Below are 21,708 nucleotides of genomic sequence, written 5' to 3'. Positions count from 1 at the left end.
GCGATCAACAAACGATCATGGGTATTTGTTTATCAGTAAGTGGAGATCCGATATATGTGTTGCGTGTTTGGTGTTTTCCATAGCAATAGAAGGGAATGAGGCAAAGGATTTCTTACTCCCAACACACGGTGTGGATGGAAAGAGTCTCTCAGGTTGGTGCAAGATGAAAACTCTACCTTGAAGAAGGTGTGCGGAGAAATAGAGTAAATAATCGGAATGGGATGAAAATAGCAAAAGCCTAGAACAATAGCAGAGGCTGGACTAAAATCCACTTTTCTAATGCATTCATTTTACACTCACCGCGTGACGTTTTATTCGGAATTTAGTTTGGCTTTCAAAGAAACGAACTGTGACAAGTTAAACTGTCTTAAGGACTATTAGATGCACTCCATCGCAGCACGACTTCTGCATGGAAAAGCAAGCAAAGGAGCGTTTCACAGTTGTATCGTCAATCATACACGAGACAAAGAATTGCTGCGAAGACATCTCAAGCAATGAAAGACACGTTTATCATGCAATAAAGGACAATAAAATCCATCAAGCGGGACAAAATCCACAAAATACCGCCAAAGGATGTTTGAGTGAGACATCTTTCATAATAATGAGGAAGTCGTCTGTAGGTAGAACCGCCCAGAAACCTGACGCCCTCCCACTTCCAACCGCATCCGCAAGAAAACAGAAAAGAAAGACGCGGCACTTTCCGCATGGGGACTATTCAAATGAAGAAAGGTGTGCTACCGGAAGCGAACGTGTCTCAGTCACATTCCATCGGACTTCGAAGCCGTCGGGAAGCACTGGACGGAACGCGACGGACCAGGTGGTAGCGGTCGGGTGCTTTCGTCGCCGGAAGCCACTTATATCCAATCATATTTCTTGAATGAATGATGATGATGATGTCATTATACGCCGAAGTACTTGAATACTAACCGGAATTTTCAGAAATTATATGAGTCATAACAGTTGATATCATTATCGTTATGGTCAGTGATATCATAATATCAGCTTTATTATGACCTTTAACCTAATCAGAAAGTAGAATCATTAAAACAGCAATAATAATAATAACATTTGAAACAATTGCCTAGAAGGTTATTCCTGTTATCAATATATGTATTACAATCATAGCTATTATAATCACATTTGTTAACTACTTTTATCAATATCAGTCTTATTGTTAAAATCACTATCCCAGGCCAAGCTTATGTTTTGGTCCGGTTTGTTCGTTTTTCTGTTTGCTAGCAAGTTACGCATAAAAGTTATGAGCAAAATTTGGTGAAATGATGTCCAAGGGAGGCCTCGTGACTCGTGAACCCAGATGATTAGATTTAAGAGGAGAACCGGACCTGGATAAGTGACCTTTTGGAGGAACAGATGTTAGTCTTGACAGCTAAAAACAGCGAGGTGTCATTGTAAACTCTAGAGTCGTCTATTTTCATCATCATTTAGTTCTTGCAATGCTATTTCAGATAAAGGGTTTCACACCTTGGAAGGTAACTTGCGTAACCCAATGAGATTAAAGTAATTGTCGACAGAGCCGGTCTCCCAGACATTGCGTCCAAAGACAAAACGTGCGCGTTGCTAAGATATTTACCTTGAAAAAGCATCAATTGGTCGAGACCTTCCCATTCTTAATTGTGAGTTGATGGTATCATTTTTGACAGAATACTGATCAGTCTCGTCTTACATTTTTTGCTCTTTCTCTCTCTCTCTCTCTCTCCATTCCAGCTTCGACCCGTAACACTCGACTTACAACCAATGCGCCTAAATCAACAGCGTACTGGACTTTTTTTTCTTTATTTTAATTAAACGCGCTCTTCTGTTCCTTTTCTCGTCCGGCTACGGGTTCGAGAACGTGTCCCTCCTCCCTTGAGAGCTAAGTGTTGTACCATTGCCCATATTGCCCACATCAATATGCAACTTTTTTTCTTTCAGTAAATAAGATATTTGTTATATATATATATATATATATATATATATATATATATATATATATATATATATATATATATATATATAAGCATCGACCTGTACAGACACTTTTAGTAGATTAATGGAACTTATTTCGTGAAACTTTTTTTAATCTAACAGCAAGTTGTATTACATTTTCTGAGGGTAAAAACACAATCTTGAACATATACCTCATATTTACTCACACACACACACATATATATATATATATGTATGTATGTATATATATGTATTTATATATATATATATATATGTGTGTGTATGTGTGTATATATACAGTATGTATTTATAAATATATATATATATATATATATATATATATATATATATATATATATATATATATATATATATATATATATATATATATATATATATGTCTGAGCTTTCCAGCCAACATAATGATCTTGAAAATCCTCTTAGCGTGACACTTCGAAGACTGTTCCTTTTCCTCTACGGCCCAGCTTCGGAAATCTCTTCCTCCTTCTATTTTCCTGACTCTTGAAAGCTTTTCTTTACGAGTAGAAATTTCCATCTATCCCTTCATTGTTAAGACCGAGCCTCCTTCACCTTTCCTTTTCCTTCGGAGCAAAGCTAGAAAAGGAATTAAGGTTGCCGTTCCACTGGATTTTACTTTTGAAAAAATATATGTTGATTGTATCGAATGCGATGAACTAAATAATAAATTCGTGTACGAAAGAAAATCAGTTAACATCCGAATGTAGGAGCAATTTCTTCTTCTTCTTCTTCTTTGCCCGACCGTCATTCGGGCACGACTTCATTTCAGATACGAAAATGACTTCATGCCAAGGAAACGCAATGTTTCGCAACACAAACAAAGAAAAGAATTCGAATATATGGAAGCCGTTTTCTTTACTCGTTCGAAGTGAGGACTTTAGGGCGCAAATTCAAGGCAATTAGATAGAGATGCCGACTCTACTAACGGTTCCGTCACCTTTAATGGCCTTCCTTTTTTATTTTCCTTAACTTTTTTATTCTTATTTATTTTTTGAGACCGCTGTCCAGCAATCAAACGATGGCCCCAGGCATTACGGAGAGTCAACTTCAATGCCGATGCAAACAAGCTTAGCATTCTTCGTTTTGCTTTGAGGTAGCATCTCTCTCCCGCTCTCCGTGCTCTGGGTGTCCGCCTTCAAACAGTTTGTGGTTGATCGTATGTTCAAGCATCTGCGAAAGCTCTCCCTTCTCTTTGCGTCACCGCCGTGCCACAGGGACTGAACAACTGATGGCTGTTAGTGCTTAAAATCAGTTTGGAGTTTTTCCCTTCAAATGCACCATATTAGAAGTGTGTTGTTCCTGCAGGTAATTTGCTTAATCTTACCCAGCATCCACCCACCAATATTGGAAATTGCCTAGAGATTTCAGCAAAACAAGGAAAAAGCCCAAACGCAAACACAGTCACACACACAGAGTGTGTGTGTATGTGTGAGTACGCATATTTATGTGTATAAATATACCTATGAGAGTGATGGCGGTGAGTAAAGCAGCTAGTTTTTTTTTAAAACGAAGCCAGGCGGTATTAAGTGATTACATTTAGTCCAGAGCCGAAACGAAGCGAGCGTTATCAGGAGAGGAAGCCTCTATTTGTCTTCATGAGGTTGGGGGACACGAGGACATTACCTTGGCAAAGGGTGATGTGACAGGGAGTCATTATCGTTTTGCCACGTTTGGGACGGGCGCCGAGAAACTCCCCGCTGATCCTCACGCTCCTTCCACGTCTCGGCTTATTTCTCAGACGCACACGAAAGCGCGCTCTCGTGCTCTCATCACTCTTAATTAATGGATTCACGGGATGAGCTGAGAAAGTAAGAAGTACGATGAATCATCAAATTCCTCTGCACTGAACAATAAGTGAATAGTTTTTTTTGTAAAAATATGAAATTTTTTATTTTTAGGAAAACGAAAGGGAAGGTGAATAGAAATATTCTCAATTCATGTCTTAGATACTTTAAAAGTTCTTTATTTCTAGGAAATGAAAAAAAAAATCCACAAATATATATTGAAAAATTGTTTTATAACTTTATTTATTTTTTCTTTTTGTTTCTATGATAAGGATATATAAACCGTCTAGAATCTAGATGAACACTACTCTGACTAATTGCTGCTCGTTAAGCATGTGCTGGAGACAATCGGTATTCGGCAGCAGGTGCCTCAGTTGTAAAGCGAACTTCGAACACCGTCGCAATGCGTCATTTTGCCTATAATTGTTTGTTATAGTCACTGTCTTCGGAAGTCCTATCAGTAGCACTATAACGGAAGGTCAAGTCCTAATGGTGACGGTGGTTGATTGACTGGATAATGTCAATAGCCGCTGGTACTTCAATTAAGCACCAAAAAATTACAAAGCATTATGCTTTACTCCTTAATTCTTATCGGTTTATGCATGAAATTTCAAAAAACCTCAATAACTACTGCAAGAAGAAAGAAAAGAGAGAAATATTAGTCATTGGCGTCTCATGAGCAAGCGAAAGTTGAGAGGCTACAAATGTTCAGCTTTGAATGGTAAAGTCAGTCCCTTCCACAGCTCTGATAACCACAAAGATCTAAGCAACGTCCGTCATAAATCTGTCAAAAATATACGAAATGTGATAAATTGTCCCATATGTTTTGAAAAACCACCAGTGTTAAATTGACACTGTTGCCTCATCTGTGAACTCTGTTTATAATTCCTCTCAGAATTTGACTAGGACAAGACTCGCTTCTGATAAGATGAGGATTCTTGAGATGGCGAGTAGGATTTCGGTCTAAAGGTAACCAATAAAAATGTATATTGAGCATCAGATATTTTCTAGTAAAAGCGTCTTTAAAAGTTATTATTTTGAAACTGACGTTAAATTATATCCTCTTATTTACTTGACTGCTCATCATACAGAGTTTTCTAAAGGAAAAATAAAACTCATAAAGAAATGCAAAATAAACCTTAACCTATAAACACGCAATTAGAAGCAAAATGGAATATTTACCAACACGCCGATTCAAAAGTCACATGTAATGAAACCCTTTTATGGAAAAGCAACGAATTGAAATGTTGGGAAAAACCGAAATACTTGCAAACCGATGAAAATAGTACTGATAATATGTTGAAGATTATAAGGAGAGAGAGAGAGAGAGAGAGAGAGAGAGAGAGAGAGAGAGAGAGAGAGAGAGAGAGGACTTGGAAATACGGGTTGCTTTGGTTACGTGTCGTGAGGATGCGGCAAGGCTGGATTATTGTTGGTGGTTAGTGTGGGGTTGGAGGATTGTGGGGCGGGTGGGGAGCGTCTTCAAGTGTGGCATCCCATCCTCAAAGTATATCGGAGTCCCAATAAAGTCCCGAGTGTAACCTTTACAATGGCACATGAATATCCAGCTGAGTTCTGGCATTGTCCTCCCGTAGTTTATGATGGCCATGAAACTCCTCTAACTGCTCATACGAAAAAGAAGAGAGAAGGAGAGGCAGGGATGGTTGCGGGGAGGGACCTCTCGCAGCGACCTTTCACAGTTCAACGGCTTCATATCCCATTCAAGAGCTGTCGTTACGCTGGAGTCGGTAATACGATGACTTATCTGCCGGGTACGATACCTCAAGCCCGAGGGCAGGGGAGCGATTTGTGATTTTGCAGACCGTATGATAACTGTAATCTTTAGTTTTGCGATTTTCATGTCATGATGAATCGCAGTTATTTCAGTGGTCTATCTCCCACTGAAATGAGAATCGATTACTGCCGTCATTCTTCATCATACGCGAAAGATGCATCAAAGTAAAGAGCTACGGTGAATCGTGAACAGGTAACTGGATCATGAAGTCGGTGAAGACATAAAGACCAACGGCCATTTTTTACTCTAAAAAATCTCCGCACTTCTCTCTATACTAAATATTTTATGATAGCTGCTCGCAGCTACTCGCATTTGTGGACGTTTAAAAATAACAATCAATAAACAAGCAGTGTAGTCTCTGAGTCACTGCAGACGAAATAGTTCTCTTTAGTTTCGTCTCTCAAAGGTTCTTCGAGCGTTGAATAAGTTTACGTTACAGACTGCAAAAATAGGGTTAAATCCCAAAGGGGTCTCCATGGAATTAAGAAAGCCATCCTGAAAGGTGAGTAATTAGCACTCCGTAACGGAAATTACCAACGTGAATAGTAACAGACTGAGTACTAAATTTAAACACATGCTAACACGTGTGTGGTTCACACCCTTTTTCTTTCTAATTCCTTATTTCATTAAACCAACTATGTCCATCCTTAAACTTTGGCAACTTGACCTTTTGGAAAACAAAAGTACCACAAACTGTTACATACCTGAGCCCTTGAGGAGACCTGGGTCATATCACCAGTTCCACAATAAAGAGCTCTCTAACACTACCATAAAGAAGAAGAAGAAAAAAAAAACACACACACTCACAATTTGGCGTAACACATGCTAGAGAGAAATCCCCCAATAATACGTTGGGGTCACTTTTGTTTTTAGCACTTCATGTACCTGAAGGTCTTTCACTCGCATTGTTTATTAGAGTAACCACGGAGAAGTTCATCGAGAGGCTTCCGTCAGCGAGAAACAAAAAGAAGAGCAGAGCGAGGTGCCTCTGAAGAGTAAGCCAGGGAAACGGAGACCGAGTCCCAGCGGAGGAGCCCAAACCGCCGACCACCACCACCACCACCTTACGCAGCCAGCAGAGACCACCGCCTCCGCCAGGTGTGAAGTGACGTTTAAGAATACCTGTACGGGGAAATTGCCTTTAGATGTTCCTTGTATCTGTACGAGCATCTTATCTCTTTAATTAACCAACTCTAGCACGCCCGACTCTTAATTAGAATTTAAAGTGAGACAGAAGGTGCACTGCGAGGGAGACTCGACCTTGAGATGTCCCGCCCCAAAAGCTACTCTAGCCATGACCCACCCGGCATTCATTCCTTCGCTCTGACTTACTTTCGGCCGTTCGACTCTAATGAATATCGTTATTAGGAATACGTACCAGCAAAGGCTCCGGCAGTCTTAATGGTGAGAACGTGGCCTCTCATTCGCTGTTGTTTATCAAAACAGAAGAAGGTTTTTCGTTCGAGTTTGTTGACTACCTGACAAACTCACCATCGGAACAAAATATGACTCTTATCATGATTATATTCTATTGAGACATGAGCTTCCACAAAAGAGAAGGGAAACGAAAATGAATAAAGGTAAATTAACACTCAAACAGATATTTAATATTGATCATCCTGGAGGGTTGACGGTTACCAGCTATTACCGTGAGTGAATTGATACATTTTATAATAAAATAATTTCTGAATTGATACGTTTTATAATAAGAGAGTTCGCACTTACAGCAAACATTCTTCTTTGATCAACTCGCTTTTAACCTCACATTTTTTATGGAACTCAGTACATAGCTGACAGCCTACTGTGCCGAATTTCAGTACAGAGTTATGACGACAGGAAATGAGATTTTCTGGTGGAGGTAATCGGGAACTTAAAACTATGCTTCATTATTAAAAGACAGAAAATCTGACATCAATTACATATTAAGTATTTTATAAACTTCCATTAGGCCTACTTCCGCGATTTCGCTGATTTCTCAGCACTCATAGGAAAGACGCCATTCACAGATAGTGTAACGTTTCCGGGGTGCTGTTTAGTCAGAACAGAACTAAATAATGATAAGATGGTTACACAGTGAGAAAACATGAACATGTACTGTTCGTGGGCGCGAATCCACTCGGCGCAGACAGAAATCTTTTCTTTGTGAATGATCGTGTGACAGAGTCGGCTTCCTTGTGTCATTGTCACACTCCGGATTTGCTCGTATATATATATATACATATATATATATATATATATATATATATATATATATATACTGTATATATATATATATATATATATATATATATATATATATATATATATATATATATATATATATATATATATACGTTGTTACAAGAATTCATATATTAATAACACTGTGGGCAAATACATACACAGGCACTCATGTATGTGTGTGTGTGTATATATATATATATACATATACATATATATATATATATATATATATATATATATATATATATTCTTATTTATATACGTATATTAGTCGATACTTATCTGAGTGCGTATACAGTTTACAGAAGTGTTTACATCAGCGATGAGCTTTCCTTAGCAGCGACAAACCTACAATCCACCCGTGCGCGCTGACATACAGGGAACACGCTAAAAGATTCAATTAATTCAGAGTATAGCGCCGTAACACGAGACAATTCAGGTACTGAGAGCGTAATATGATACACACACACACACACACACACACAAAAGTGCATAAGCAACTGGCGGATGAATAAGATACAAAGCAGCCGTGGAATAAACGCATTACAAATGGAGCGATAATTAAATCGGTTTCAAAACAGCCTGTAAATAAGTCAATCGATGAATAGGTGAGGTGTAAAACAGCATCTTACTTATCTACAGCAATAATTGCGCCTACCATTCATGCCCTTTAACGAGAAAAGAAACAAAAAAGAAAAGAAAAGATCGAGCGACGGGGAGAGTGAAAATCGTAAAGCCAGGCGTCGTCCTCCTGGATAGCACACGAGTGGTAGTATTGAATCGGACAAAGATTCGTGAACCAATAAAAGTTTGAAGGGGGAGGCTGCTGAAGGGGAATTTGTTTCTCTCTTTCTCGCAAACCTCCGGCACAGTTCATTACCCTCACTTTCCGCCAGGGGGGCGTTGTCATGGCGACCTACTCACACAGCTATAAATGCTGTAAAAATACAGATCTCGCGCCAGGTGTTTTTGTTGGTCTTTAAAAGAGTTGGAGAACACTGGCAGCTCCGCCACTATATGAAGAAAGCAATACGGTATCGTTATATTTACCAGTTTGTTTATATGAGCGTGTCAAAGATGCGATGACACTGAGTAAACTGGAGCAAGTAGAATATATAAGGCAGAGTAGCAGAAGGGCAATAGAGGGATGCATGCTCTTGGCACAGGAATGACCGAATGGGAGAAGAGACAGATTAGTCATTATCTTAAGCAGTTACAACGTTGGTCTTTTGATTATTCAGGTTAGGCAACATTGGGGTGATCAATACTTGGGAGGGTGACCACCAAGAATGCCACTTGAACATCCATGGGATCGAGGGCGGGATCATCCCTTAATACTTGCAGAAAATTGAGAGGGTAACACCTAATAGCGCCGCCCCTCCTACGGAAAAAATGAAAGCAGCAATGCTAAGGGAAGCGTAGTGTGTGGGAGAGCCTTTGAGATGAATGACCTATATCATGCTAAGAATGTGTCACGAGCATTATAGAAATCAAAGAAATCACCATAAGGTCAAGCTGTCGTCCTCTAGATATGGTCGCATCAATATTTAAGATGTAATGCATATGTATTGTAATGAAACATAATCTTTTATCCCTGTCATTCAGAAGGAAAGCTAAGATATTTTTAAATGTCAGTTACACAGACGGAAAGCAAATCTTAATCTTCTGCTTTCAGGAAAAGAATAAACATTGCTTGAGATGAATGCCGTTAGTGTTCAACCAATTTCTGTTCATTCAGTCACTATAAACACTGATAAGTAAGGCCAAAAATGGTCGCTCTCGTTTGAAACTATCATCGTCACATGCTTTTCCTACTTTTACTTTCGATTCTTCATTGCTAGTTTATTTTTTCCTCCAATTCTTCGCATGCTTTCTGTTGTATTAATTCACCACGTTTTAAAATTGTTCATAGTTAGGCCAGTTTTTTTTTATTTTTTTGTATTTCCTTCTATTTTGCCACATTTTTAACTAGAAGGTATTCTTTAATCTCGAAAACTCGCTAATGAACAATGGTTGATAATATATATATATACATATATACACACACATGTATATGTATATATAAATTATATATATATATATATATATATATATATATATATATATATATATATATATATATATATATATATATATATATATATATATATATATATCAAATATTTTACCAAAATAGGTCTTGAGAAAGTTATAATTACAATAGAAAAGGTTATTAGAACCAGAGGATGCAGCGAAATCGAGGGAACGGATCCAGTCACCATTCCAAAATGTATATTTTTCACTGCACGTTTATTATCATTTATTTATTCCTTCACTCTTAGTTTTCCGTGTTGCTATGGCTAAGTTGTTTTTAGATGAAGCCTTATGAATGTGTACACGATATAATACTAATAATGATACTAATTGCAAATTGACGAGGTGACACGAAGGGAGGAAGGATGGAAGCGCCGCAAACAACTGCAGAAGTCGGGGCATTTTGTAAACGTGCAGATGGCATATGCGATCGCGTCGTATATCCGTTACGCTAACAAGAAATAATAGGTTAATGTAACGAGATTAGCGTTCACAAAATACTATGGGCAGATGCAGTAATAAATGTCTCTGAGCAATTATTTCTGTTGTTTGGTAAAATCTTTGGAGACATTCCCAAGATGTGCTATTATCCACTCGAGAGAAAGTCAAAAGATAGCTGACAGAAGGAAAGAGATGATGAACACGGGAATCACTGCAAGTATAGCGATTTGAATTCCACTTACAAAGTGAGCATTATACGATAAGCATTTGTCTTGCAAGAATTTGTTGTGCAGTTGAACTACACCCTACGTGTGAGTCGATATGGAGACTCATGCATAGACGCCTCTTGTGCGCAGAAGGGACGGCCGTAAAATACCACAGAAATGTAACTGACAGTGAAGGAAATATATTTCATAACTAAATGACGAAGGAAGTAAATAACAGCCGTTCTGCTGAATTCTTCACGATTGTTTGAGACAGAAGTGACAACATGCTAAAATTTCTTGAACTTGAAAAGATTTTGTAAAAGCTGAATAGGTTAAAAAAGGACAACGTTAGAATTTAGAAATCCAAATCATTGACAGATAAATACGAAAACCTGTTTCGACGATGAAGCATATCCAGTTACTAAACTGTTGTGCTTCTGATCAACGACAAAAATGGATTTTTCGAATCGATGTCTGTGTATATGAAAGTATATACGCAATGGAACTTTCATTTGATTCCGAATCTCTCTCTCTCTCTCTCTCTCTCTCTCTCAATATACCAGGCCATATGAAAAGTAAATGAAGCCATTCCCATGTCTATAAACTGTGCCGTCAATATGGGAAACGCAGGAGTGAGGTTTCCATGGCAACCACTCTATCATCCCGAGGTGAATATATCGCTCTCTCTCGATTGCCTCTTTTGACGTAACAATAAGCTTGGTGATGTCGATATTCCTCAGCCTTTTCATATCGTTTCCTTTTTCGGATTCCGCGTGATATGTGATATTGCACAACACGATTATACACACACACACACACACACACATATATATATATATATATATATATATATATATATATATATATATATATATATATGTGTGTGTGTGTGTGTAGATATATATTTATATATCTACATATATATATGAATATATATTTATGTGTGTGTATATATATATATATATATATATATATATATATATATATATATATATATATATATATATATATATATATATATATATATATATATATATATATACATTAGGCTGATTCCATTCACATACAAATGAGATAAAACGAAACAACGGTCATTACCACATTTACACTTTAAGAGATGAGTCGTGAACGAAGGCTCATGAGCAGGGCGTCAAAACTGTCTATGCTGCGCCTTTGACCGCTGTCTTGGATGCTCTTTCACGCTTCCTGGATATTGGGGGCCAGCCTCTCCAGCGCCTCTTTCGCTGTCTAACCCTTTCTACGTCTCCCGCTTTTCCTTTTCCTGCAATTCTGAACTGAACACTCTTTACACAAATCTATCCTCGACATTCTGTCCATATTAAGTAATTATTTCATAATGCTCTGATCCGTCCTGTCGCCTGTGATAACATTATCCCGTCATCACCTCTTCACATTTCTCACTCTTTTCATTCTTCTTAGGGGCACTCATTTTTCAGCAATGAACGCATAACTTTTCTGGTGAAAATGAGTTGTGCACTCTCTCTGTCTCTCTCTCTCTCTCTCTCTCTCTCTCTCTATATATATATATATATATATATATATATATATATATATATATATATATATATATATATGTATATATGTTATCATTAATGTTGAAAACATTATACAATTTTTTTTGCTGTCTGGCAATGCAGGGAACAAAAATTGGGTTAAAAAGTATATCAGTACGATCATCACGGCATGGCAATTCTAACGATATCTTACTTTTGTATTTCAGACTGATACATCTGGGAGAGTTCAATGAACATTCAGACAAAGAGATACTATCCTTATATATTATACAGACTATTATTAAAATCTCCATTGAATTTGGTTATACACTACACTAAAAGGATTGCCTGATTTCACTGTAAAGGCTGATGCAATAACAACAGTGTGTTTAGAATTGGCGAAAATGATTAGGTGACAACGAATAAAACTGTGTTCATGACCCGCCAAAACTCAGCCTTTGGGACTGCTTCACCAAACGAGTATCTCAACTCGGATTCATTCTTTCCCTGATGGGAAGAGAACGTTGCCTCCTTAATCCCCTGTCGTAAGTAGTTACCAAATCTGAAAGAAATGAAATAAGAGCCAAAATAAATAAAAAGCCCATATTTGTCGCAGATAAACAGAGAAACGAACAAGTAGACGCGCGGTAACCAAAACTGAGAAATAAGTCAGAAAATGAAGGCAAGTGGCAATTGCTTTAAAGCAGCATCCTCGCCTCTCTATTTCATTAGTTTTACTATCCATACTACTTCCAAAAGTGTTCCACAAATTAAGGTAGCTGGAATGAAAGTTCTCAGGTGATGGCGACATAGCACACGGAGCTCCAGCAGAGAGTGGATGCTGGCGCAGCGAAACGTGTAGCAAACGCAGACTTGACAAGAGCAAACGACTGAGCTCCTTGCTAGACTGAAGCTTATGGAAGCTGGCCAATCAAGAGAGCTTCTAACCATTTTCTTTATTCTATAAACATCACCAGCATCAAAATGACTTATACAGTAGCTGTGGTGCAGCTCACTTATTAGCGGTTACATCGTTAATCCTGGTAAGATTATCTTATTTTTATCTTCGAAGCAAGGCTTATCGTTAATCTTCGGCGTACAACAAGCAAGGATTTATTGTCTCTCAATTTGCGTGAGAATTTACAGCGCAATTCTGTTAAAAGATAATGTGTAGCTAATGCATTTTATTATAGCTCAGTGGTCAGAGGTATCAGTAAACATACTGACATTGACCTCACCCAAGAGATGTCTCTTAAAATTCAGAGAAATGTGAGAGGAATACTTCATCAGAAGATTAAAAAAAAAAAAAAAAAAAACTGACCAAATTCCAGAGACCTGCCATAATGACTAACATCTTTTGAACCATGGCCACGGGAGACCGGAAACTGAACACATCTTCTCAAACTGACAATCGAATAGCCTATAACAATGATATCCTTTTTAGCATTTGCTGGACACTTAATAACATGAAAGACTTTCCTGGATGTCATAGTGAGAAAATGAAGATCTAACATGGAAGCTGGATCGGGACACCATCATTCACATGTCAAGATAAAAGAAATGCTGTTGCGGAAGGCATGAAGAGTTATTGCGCTGAATATATATCGACACCTGCTGAAAAGATTGCGCAGCGGGCGACTCTCGCAACTTCACACGAGAAGTGTGGGAGTCGTCGCAAAGCAGTGTTACTACAAGGACAAAGTTTAGCATTACAACAGCTCATGTTTAGTTGCTCCCACATTTTTAACTCTCCCTTTCTGAAAGAACCATATGGAAAGAGCTTTAAAAAAATGTTTGCAAAAAGCTACAAAACTACTCATTATTTTCCTATTTCAAATTTGATTCTTCCAACTCTGTAAAGCGGGAAAATAAAGCTTCTTTGGTTTGCTGTTGGAGGCATCATATTTTGGTTTCCATTTGGAAGATCCAAATATCCGAAGAATTTCACAGGTGTTTAGCATCACCCGGTGATGCTCACCAAAGTAACGGGGGACTTAACTCTTATTGCGGTGCACGAGACGAACACTGATAACGTTTATTGCCTGATGTGTATATGTATATATATATATATATATATATATATATATATATATATATATATATATATATATATATATATAGATATATATATATATATATATATATATATATATATATATATATATATATATATATATATATATATATATATATATATATACTGTGCTGCTCATACTGCTGATGCAAATTAATTAGCATACAGTTCCTTGTAATACACATTCCTTTAAACTAAATCATTTTCATAATCATTGGTTTACGACCAAGTACTGAGTGTAGTCCACATTCTCTAAATTAAATAAAGAAGTGGAGCATGACCAATATGGCAATGCTCCACTTCTCATTATGCTCCGCAGAATACGACGTGCTTGTTACCAGACCACATGGATATTTGGATTCTGAGAACATTTCTTTCAGTATAGTCTGAACATTAAAGGTGTTTCGAACCCTTCACCCCAGCCTTTATAGAGGAAGAGAATTACGTCACATAACTTCATCAACCAAAAATGTATTGTGACTCATTTCAAAAGGGGCTTAGGTAAAGGCATGACTAGGAAATGCTTATACAATGCTTTTCCCGTTTTACCAAATTTTCAGGGTAAATAAGTTGAAAAAGACAGTGGCAAGAGTACAAGATTTCCATTACTTTTTGTTGGGTGATTAAAACAGTATTAGCTATGGGTCTAGTATCTTCTTAATCTATAACTAGATATTTTTTTATTGTTCCTTGAGAATATATCGTTATTTAAACCGTTATCACTTAGAAATTTAGGAGAAAACATTTAGAAAATAACCTATTTCTCTTATTATAAGAAACTGGGATAGTCTTTCATTCTACTTATTTCAGTTACTTAAACACTGCACACCTCCTAATACTTCTATGCTTAACAGTTTACATATAAGTCATACTTTTTTCTGTTTTGTAATGCCTGCTGCAGAAAGCAGTCATTATCATAAGCATTTAATTTTTGTCAGTGTCTTTGCATCCACAAGACTTTCCTCGCGTTTTCTGGTATTTACTGGGCCACAATAAGACTTCACTGCACTCTGAGAGCATGCAAAGTGAAGCGCTACCTCAGCCATACTCCTAATGAAGGGGTCTATAATTTGTCCAAAGAATCAGATGTTCTGAGCAAAACTGAAGGCGACTGCCATCACTTTCTGCATACTATAGCGGCTTTTGTCTTTCCCCCAGAAGTACCGGCTCCAGGATGCCGCGGGCGGAGGGTCCTCACAGCCACCAACGCCAGACCTCCAACAGCAACAGCAACAACAGCAGCAATTCGCTGCAGCTACGCCTTCCACAAGTAGCTCCAGCTCTGCTCTACCCAATCAGCAAACAGCAGGTGCAGCTGTCGGTGGTTCGACAGCGACGACGCCTTCGTCTGCCTCTGCTGCAGGTGCACCATCAGCAGCCGCTCCTGCAGCGGCACACGCGTCGGTTTGTTCTTCGCCAGTAGCCTCACAACAACAGCAGCAGACACAACAACAAGCTCAGCAACCTCAGCAATCCGTCTCGCATTCTTCCAAATCAGACGAAAAGGTAAGCAAGTCGACACTTGCTTTGATACAACTTGATACAATATGTGATGCCAGCACTTTTCCCTCTTTCTTTTCCTCTATAATGACCAATTGCTAAGCTTTTAACGTCTCGTTATGCCACCAGAGGCGTGCACCAAGAGTGTTGCAAATTTTCAATCACGTTAAAAATGGGCTAAATTACCAGAGAACGTCTTCTGGGGATATCTGACGTTATGACAAGTGTATCTTTATATAAAACTAGGGAAAAGCGTTGAAGGAATTTTATATAGAAATTTCATCTATAAATCCTGTTGTTATCCTTTCAAGAATAACTGAAACTTATTTAACAACTCAACGCAAGACAACTTTAGCTTTGTCATAAGATTGGCAGGAAAAAAATAGAAATCTTATTTTGATGAAATTCCTATTCCAAGTGTATATATTATGTCACCTCGTTAACGTCGCTACTTTTTCCTAGGGCGAACAGCATGCAGACGCCCACTACATTTCGGCGAACTGTGTCGTGCTGACGTATTTCTCTGGGGACTTGGCCACTGCAGTAGACGAGCACTTCTCCCGAGCCCTCACTCAGTCGTTCAGTAAAAGCAGTAAAGGTTAGTCCATCTGCGCAGCAGAAAGACCTTGTTGCCCGTTTTCCTGATTTGTTTCTTTGCAGGGCGCATTCAACTCCAAGTGCTTTGTTCTTCCCTAACTCTCTAACTTCCTTAACTTTACCTTGTTCCATTTTTCACCATCCTGTACCACTAAATCTTTCACAGCAGCACCTTTAGAAATCAGAATTGATAATCAGTTATCTAGACAATGACCGTTTCTGCTGCCTTTTATGAGCAAGCCTCAGGTTCAAGGCTTGTTCCCTTGCATAATATCGTATATGCTTCACAAATTTTCTATTTTTTATGACCAAGATTATGCACTCACCAACTTGATACGAAGTGCATCATCTTTGTTTTAAAAATATAAAGCTTATGAGTGAATGTACGACTGTTATACGAGGGAACAAGCTTTGAGCCTTCCGCGCGTTCATACTGTACAGCACAAGGCATTATAAGCACAATCATCTGTCTAGATAACTGGTGAGGCGCATCTTGCGTACCGAACCGTGTCAAGAGTCGCGATTTCAAATACGCCAACGAAAGGAGCCCGAAGATAAACACAAAACCTAATCTTTAGAATCAAAAGTTTTCATAAGTAAAACCATTCTGTTGAAAAATGATTTCCTTTTTCTCCAATAAAGCCCGTTAGAGACCGCTCGCACTGCCTGCAGAAGACGTTACTGCGTCTTTCCAAATCCTCGGGGCAAGCCCTATGGGAGTCGGGAAATGACTCGGTCATCTCGTTAAACTAACTCACAATAATGAAATTTCACCATGAAATAATATTAATAATAATTTTCATAATGCGGAATAGAACGGATAGATATTTAAGATAAAAACTGAAAATCTAAAAGAATAAAAAAGTAGCGAAGGCGCAGACTCGCTCTGTAAAGCAGTAATGACTAGGAGATGATTACCACCTATTTCATAAAAGAACTATGAAGTATAGAATTTCCAGACTGGCAGGGCAGAAGACATCATAGCACTGTAAGCGTTCTCAGTGGCGTGAAATGCAATAAAGAACCGCATTCTCAACTAATCAGTGCTGAGGAAATTGACCTCATTAAGATAATGGCTCAGTTGGAAAAAACACAGGAACACGCCCAAACACACTCATAAATGATATATACATATTCCTACCATATCCATTTTTTCCCTTTAGAGGGAGTGACGCTGGAACGGTATAGTCTGCCAGCTCTCAACAAGTCTAAGTATGAGGGTGCCAGCTCCATACTCTTTCCTTAACTCCAGCTATGTTACCCATACACAGGTAGGTCGACTGGTGGATAGCAGACCATCATCGAACCCAGAACTTTACAAATGGGAGCCCAGTCCTTTGTTACACACACACACACACACATATACACACGCACACACACACATATATACATATATACATTCTTCAAATGGCCATTAAAAGAGACAAAGATATTTGAAAAAGCCACTAAATTTCTGTCAACACACGTCATCCCTCTCCTCTGTGGAAAGTGAGGGATGATTGCACAGAGGCAACATTTATATGAGATAAAAAGGTGTTTAGACTGAACCGATTTGGTTTAATGGAGGCATTCCGTTCCGATTTCTTTTCTTCTCAAAGAATTTTTGCGTGCTGCTCTTGACAGGAGATAGATTACAGTTCTAATCACTGGACCTTGCATTACAGATTGACCTGTTGCATGGGCATTTGTCGGGTGAACCAGTCATTTTTACTCACAAATATTCGTTTCATTATGGGCGGTCCACTATCCCAGCTTTACGCTATCTTTGTATAGAATACTAGAAATTGAAATTCGATCTGGCAGTGATACGTCCGTAGTAGCTAGGGAGATTTGGCGATTTTTCTTTAAACTGAATTCGCTAATTCCTAGCATAAAATTCGCAACCGAATAAAAAAAAAAGATTAGAAACTAGGTATTTTAGATGCATGTAATAATAACAAAGGAATCATCCAAATACAGTATCACCACGTATAGGAAACCAACTTTATTTCCTATATTCATTTCGTCAGCCATTTCATTACAGAGAGTGGTGCAGCTTGTGGTCTCTTTCTCAGAGAACTAGGAATTTGTTCTTAATGTTACTTAGAAAAAGAGTTCGTTATCATCCGTAAACGAGTCACCCAGCTACGGCAAATGTTATTGAAAACCCTTCAGCAAAGCCAGTGAAAATGATTTTCAAAGCTTTGAGGCTAAAAGCAAAAGAACCATAGGGAATGTCCTTATCAATGTCTGTCAAAATGAAAGAGAAACTGAATCTGGCGCTGAAAAATTACTGTATGGAGGAGACAGTGAAAACGTTTCTGTGGGACGTTCGCTATTGCATAGGTCAGCAGAACACAAAAGGCCCGTGAGGTATGGCTCGGGAAATTCGAGGATTTTCGTTCATTTCTGAGAATCTGGTCGTCGCATTAACTGGAGTGAGCCATCTTCACTATTTAAAAGTGCTTCCCCATACAGAAGAGAGACTCTGGATTCAGCCATCATATGCCAAACAGATAAAATGAATTTGTCGGTGGGACATTGGAAGGCAGACGACATGGAGAAAACTCCCCTAAATCCCCTCGTTAAAAAGACAATCCAGTCAGACCGATCGTCAGACAATCATCGCTAAATAAATCCCAGGACAAACGTGCAATCGTAGGTAAAGGGATTAGAACTGTAATCCATCTGCTCTAAGGAGCAACAGACAAGGATAACTTCCAGATGAAAACAAATCCGGACGGAATACATTCATTAATCCAAACCGGCCCTTTCTGAATAACTTTTTACTCCTTATAAGTATTGCCTCTGATACACCATCTCATTTTCCACTGAAATGTAAGCCGATGAGCATTGGACAAAATATCAAGCTGTTAGATTACACAAAGCGGGCGCACACACACACACACACACACACACATATATATATATATATGTGTGTGTGTGTATATATATATATATATATATATATATATATATATATATATAATATATATATATATATATATATATATATATATATATATATATATATATATATATATATATATATATATATATATATATATATAAACGAAACGATTACCAGAGGGAAAACAAGTACAAAATGCGCCGTTCTATACATCGTATAATCAAGGCCACCGAAAATAGATCTATCTTTCGGTGGTCTCGGTATAATGCCGTATGAGCCACGGCCCATGAAACTTTAACCACGAGCCGGTGGTAGCCTAACCTATATCGTTGCCAGAAGCACGATTATGGCTAACCTTATCCTTAAATCAAATAAAAACTACGAGGCTAGAGGGCTGCAATTTGGTATGTTTGATGGTTGGAGGGTGGATGATCAACATGCCAATTTGCAGCCCTCTAGCCTCAGTGGTTTTTAAGATCTGAGGGCGGACGGACAAAGCCGGCACAATAGTTTTCTTTTACAGAAAACTAAAAAGGGCAGAACAAAAAGTAGAACTAAATGTTTATATATCTGTGTTTTTCACCCAAAGATCTACTCAAAAGTAACCGACCTCTGAATGCACTGAAAGGTTATATCACATTTCATTCTCAGTTGCTAATTGTAAAATCGAGTCTTTTTTTTGTAATCTTCGTAATATGTTTGTGTGTATGTGTGTGTGTGTGTGATGTGAGTCCATACAAATTTTTCCACTTTTTTATACGACCACAAGAAGTAAATCATTCTCCTTCCTTTATAAGGAGACATCAACAAATGACTGATAGAAATCCCGAGGACAAGATCTGCTCACTTGGCTTATACGGTTAATTGAGGATGATGTTATTGGAGGGTTGTTAAGATGTTCCCTCTAATAAAAGGTCGTCGCTTAGATTATGCGCAGATAAACTAATTAATCTCGTTAAGGGAGGCAATTTACCCGTGGCCTGTTCATCCACCCATCACGACACAAGATCACAGATAAGTGTGCGGGCACATGTAAGAATGTGTGCAAACTCTCAGTGTGTGTGTGTGTGTGACAGAGAGAGAGAGAGAGAGAGAGAGAGAGAGAGAGAGAGAGAGAGAGAGAGAGAGATCTAAGATAAAGCACACAGGTAAAATACGGAAGAAACGGGCTCTCACGAGGTGATTGCTTAATGATATCCTCTGCGGCAATTAATTAAGGAAAATACATTAAGATGAAAATGAAGATCTTGCTAATATCAGTCAGGTAGATTCCCGCCTACTTTTGGGAATTATCTTAATTGAATTTCTTTAATTGCTTTAATGTTCTCATTAGGAAAGGAACAAGATAAAACGGACTTCTAAAGATGGCGCGATTAGTGATAATGCCCTTCAGGTACAGAACCAGTAGAGTTCATTAATATGGCAACGCTCCACTAAACTGTTTTCCCGTCAGGAAGCGGACGTCAGTTCTAACACATGAATGATTTATTTGGTCGCCACATAAGTACTGTTGCTAATCAACAGTTACAGTGGAAATCGAGCAGAGTTGCTTTATGATAAGATTACTGTACACATGTTTAACGATTATACAAGGAGTAAATACGATAGAATTAGGTAACTGTATTGAGTAAAACAATTAGTGAAAAAAAAAAATGGTAGCATTTAAACCAATATATTTGAAGAAGGTGTGATATTTCTAAAAAAAAAATGTAAAACGTACTACTGGTCACAGAATAGGATAAAAGGAAATAACGTTTCTTATAGACAAGAAGAGACAGTGAATATTTCGACGTAACTAAATTAGAATACTTGGTCCCTCAGTGACATTGCAGTCTGGGCAGCCCCATTCCTCCTCCAAAGCTGCCGGACGATTCCTTGTCGAGGGAACCTTAAATATCGGTTAATGAGAAACATTTGAGGGGACTGGAAGGGATAACACAGCCGTAAATGATTTTCTGGGGTTTTAAGAGCGAGGGAAGCACAAGGAGTCCAGCAGGTAGAGCGTGAGTGACAGGTAATGACTCAGGGGTGAGATTCGGCAAAGGAACCCCTGCAGATAATCTACTCCCCCATCAGATCGCCCTCGGGGTAATCCCCGGTTATGAAGGAGAGGAAGTACAAAGCCTCGGTGGCGTCGTGGAGTGAAGGAGGATGGTCGTCTGAGAGTGGTGATAAAAGGGTGGCAGCAGACAGGCAGGGAGAAAAGGGTGGGAAAGGTCCTCAGTTTTATCATTTGGCCGAACCTACGTGGAAATGAGTCCGCGCGGAATGTGTCTGTCGTAAAATAGGCAATCATTTTTTTCTTGGTTTCTCCTTTACCCTTCTCATTACATTAGGGATGTCCCCATAAATCAGTCACATAAAAAACAATGAATCATAATTCTCTCTCTCTCTCTCTCTCTCTCTGAGAAACAATTCCAACAACCGAAAATCACTCCCTGTCACACAGACACACTCCAGCCTCGTCTGGAATAAACCGTCCCGAGATACTAATGCGAAGCCACAACAATGGGAATCACATTAGGGCGTTCCCAAATAAGATTTTCCAGAAGGGGGCTTTTCAGTGGGTTACTCGCGATACGGAAGTCATAATCCACTGTTGATTAAGGTATTATTACCTGTTGT

At 38.4% G+C, this 21,708-nt stretch overlaps 1 protein-coding gene and 1 long non-coding RNA gene across 6 annotated transcripts in view; one reads left to right on the top strand and one right to left on the bottom strand.

Annotated features, from left to right (window-relative positions):
* LOC136847644 (uncharacterized) overlaps positions 1-21,708 on the bottom strand; it is a 372,082-nt gene that overhangs the window by 146,104 nt on the left and 204,270 nt on the right. The window lies entirely within an intron of this gene.
* The window catches only part of LOC136847640 (protein vestigial-like), a 159,618-nt gene that overhangs the window by 81,806 nt on the left and 56,104 nt on the right, over positions 1-21,708 (top strand). For 3 of the 4 annotated variants that reach the window (XM_067119357.1, XM_067119355.1, XM_067119358.1), the window contains exons 2-3: positions 15,255-15,602; positions 16,059-16,194. In XM_067119357.1, coding sequence (XP_066975458.1) covers positions 15,255-15,602; positions 16,059-16,194 — 484 coding nt within the window. The remainder of the gene's footprint in view (positions 1-15,254; positions 15,603-16,058; positions 16,195-21,708) is intronic. The other variant, XM_067119356.1, reaches the window with a different exon arrangement.

The sequence above is a fragment of the Macrobrachium rosenbergii genome, chromosome 17 (genome assembly GCF_040412425.1).
Source record: "Macrobrachium rosenbergii isolate ZJJX-2024 chromosome 17, ASM4041242v1, whole genome shotgun sequence".
Lineage (NCBI taxonomy): Eukaryota > Metazoa > Arthropoda > Malacostraca > Decapoda > Palaemonidae > Macrobrachium > Macrobrachium rosenbergii.
This window is presented reverse-complemented; position numbering and strand designations above follow the sequence as displayed.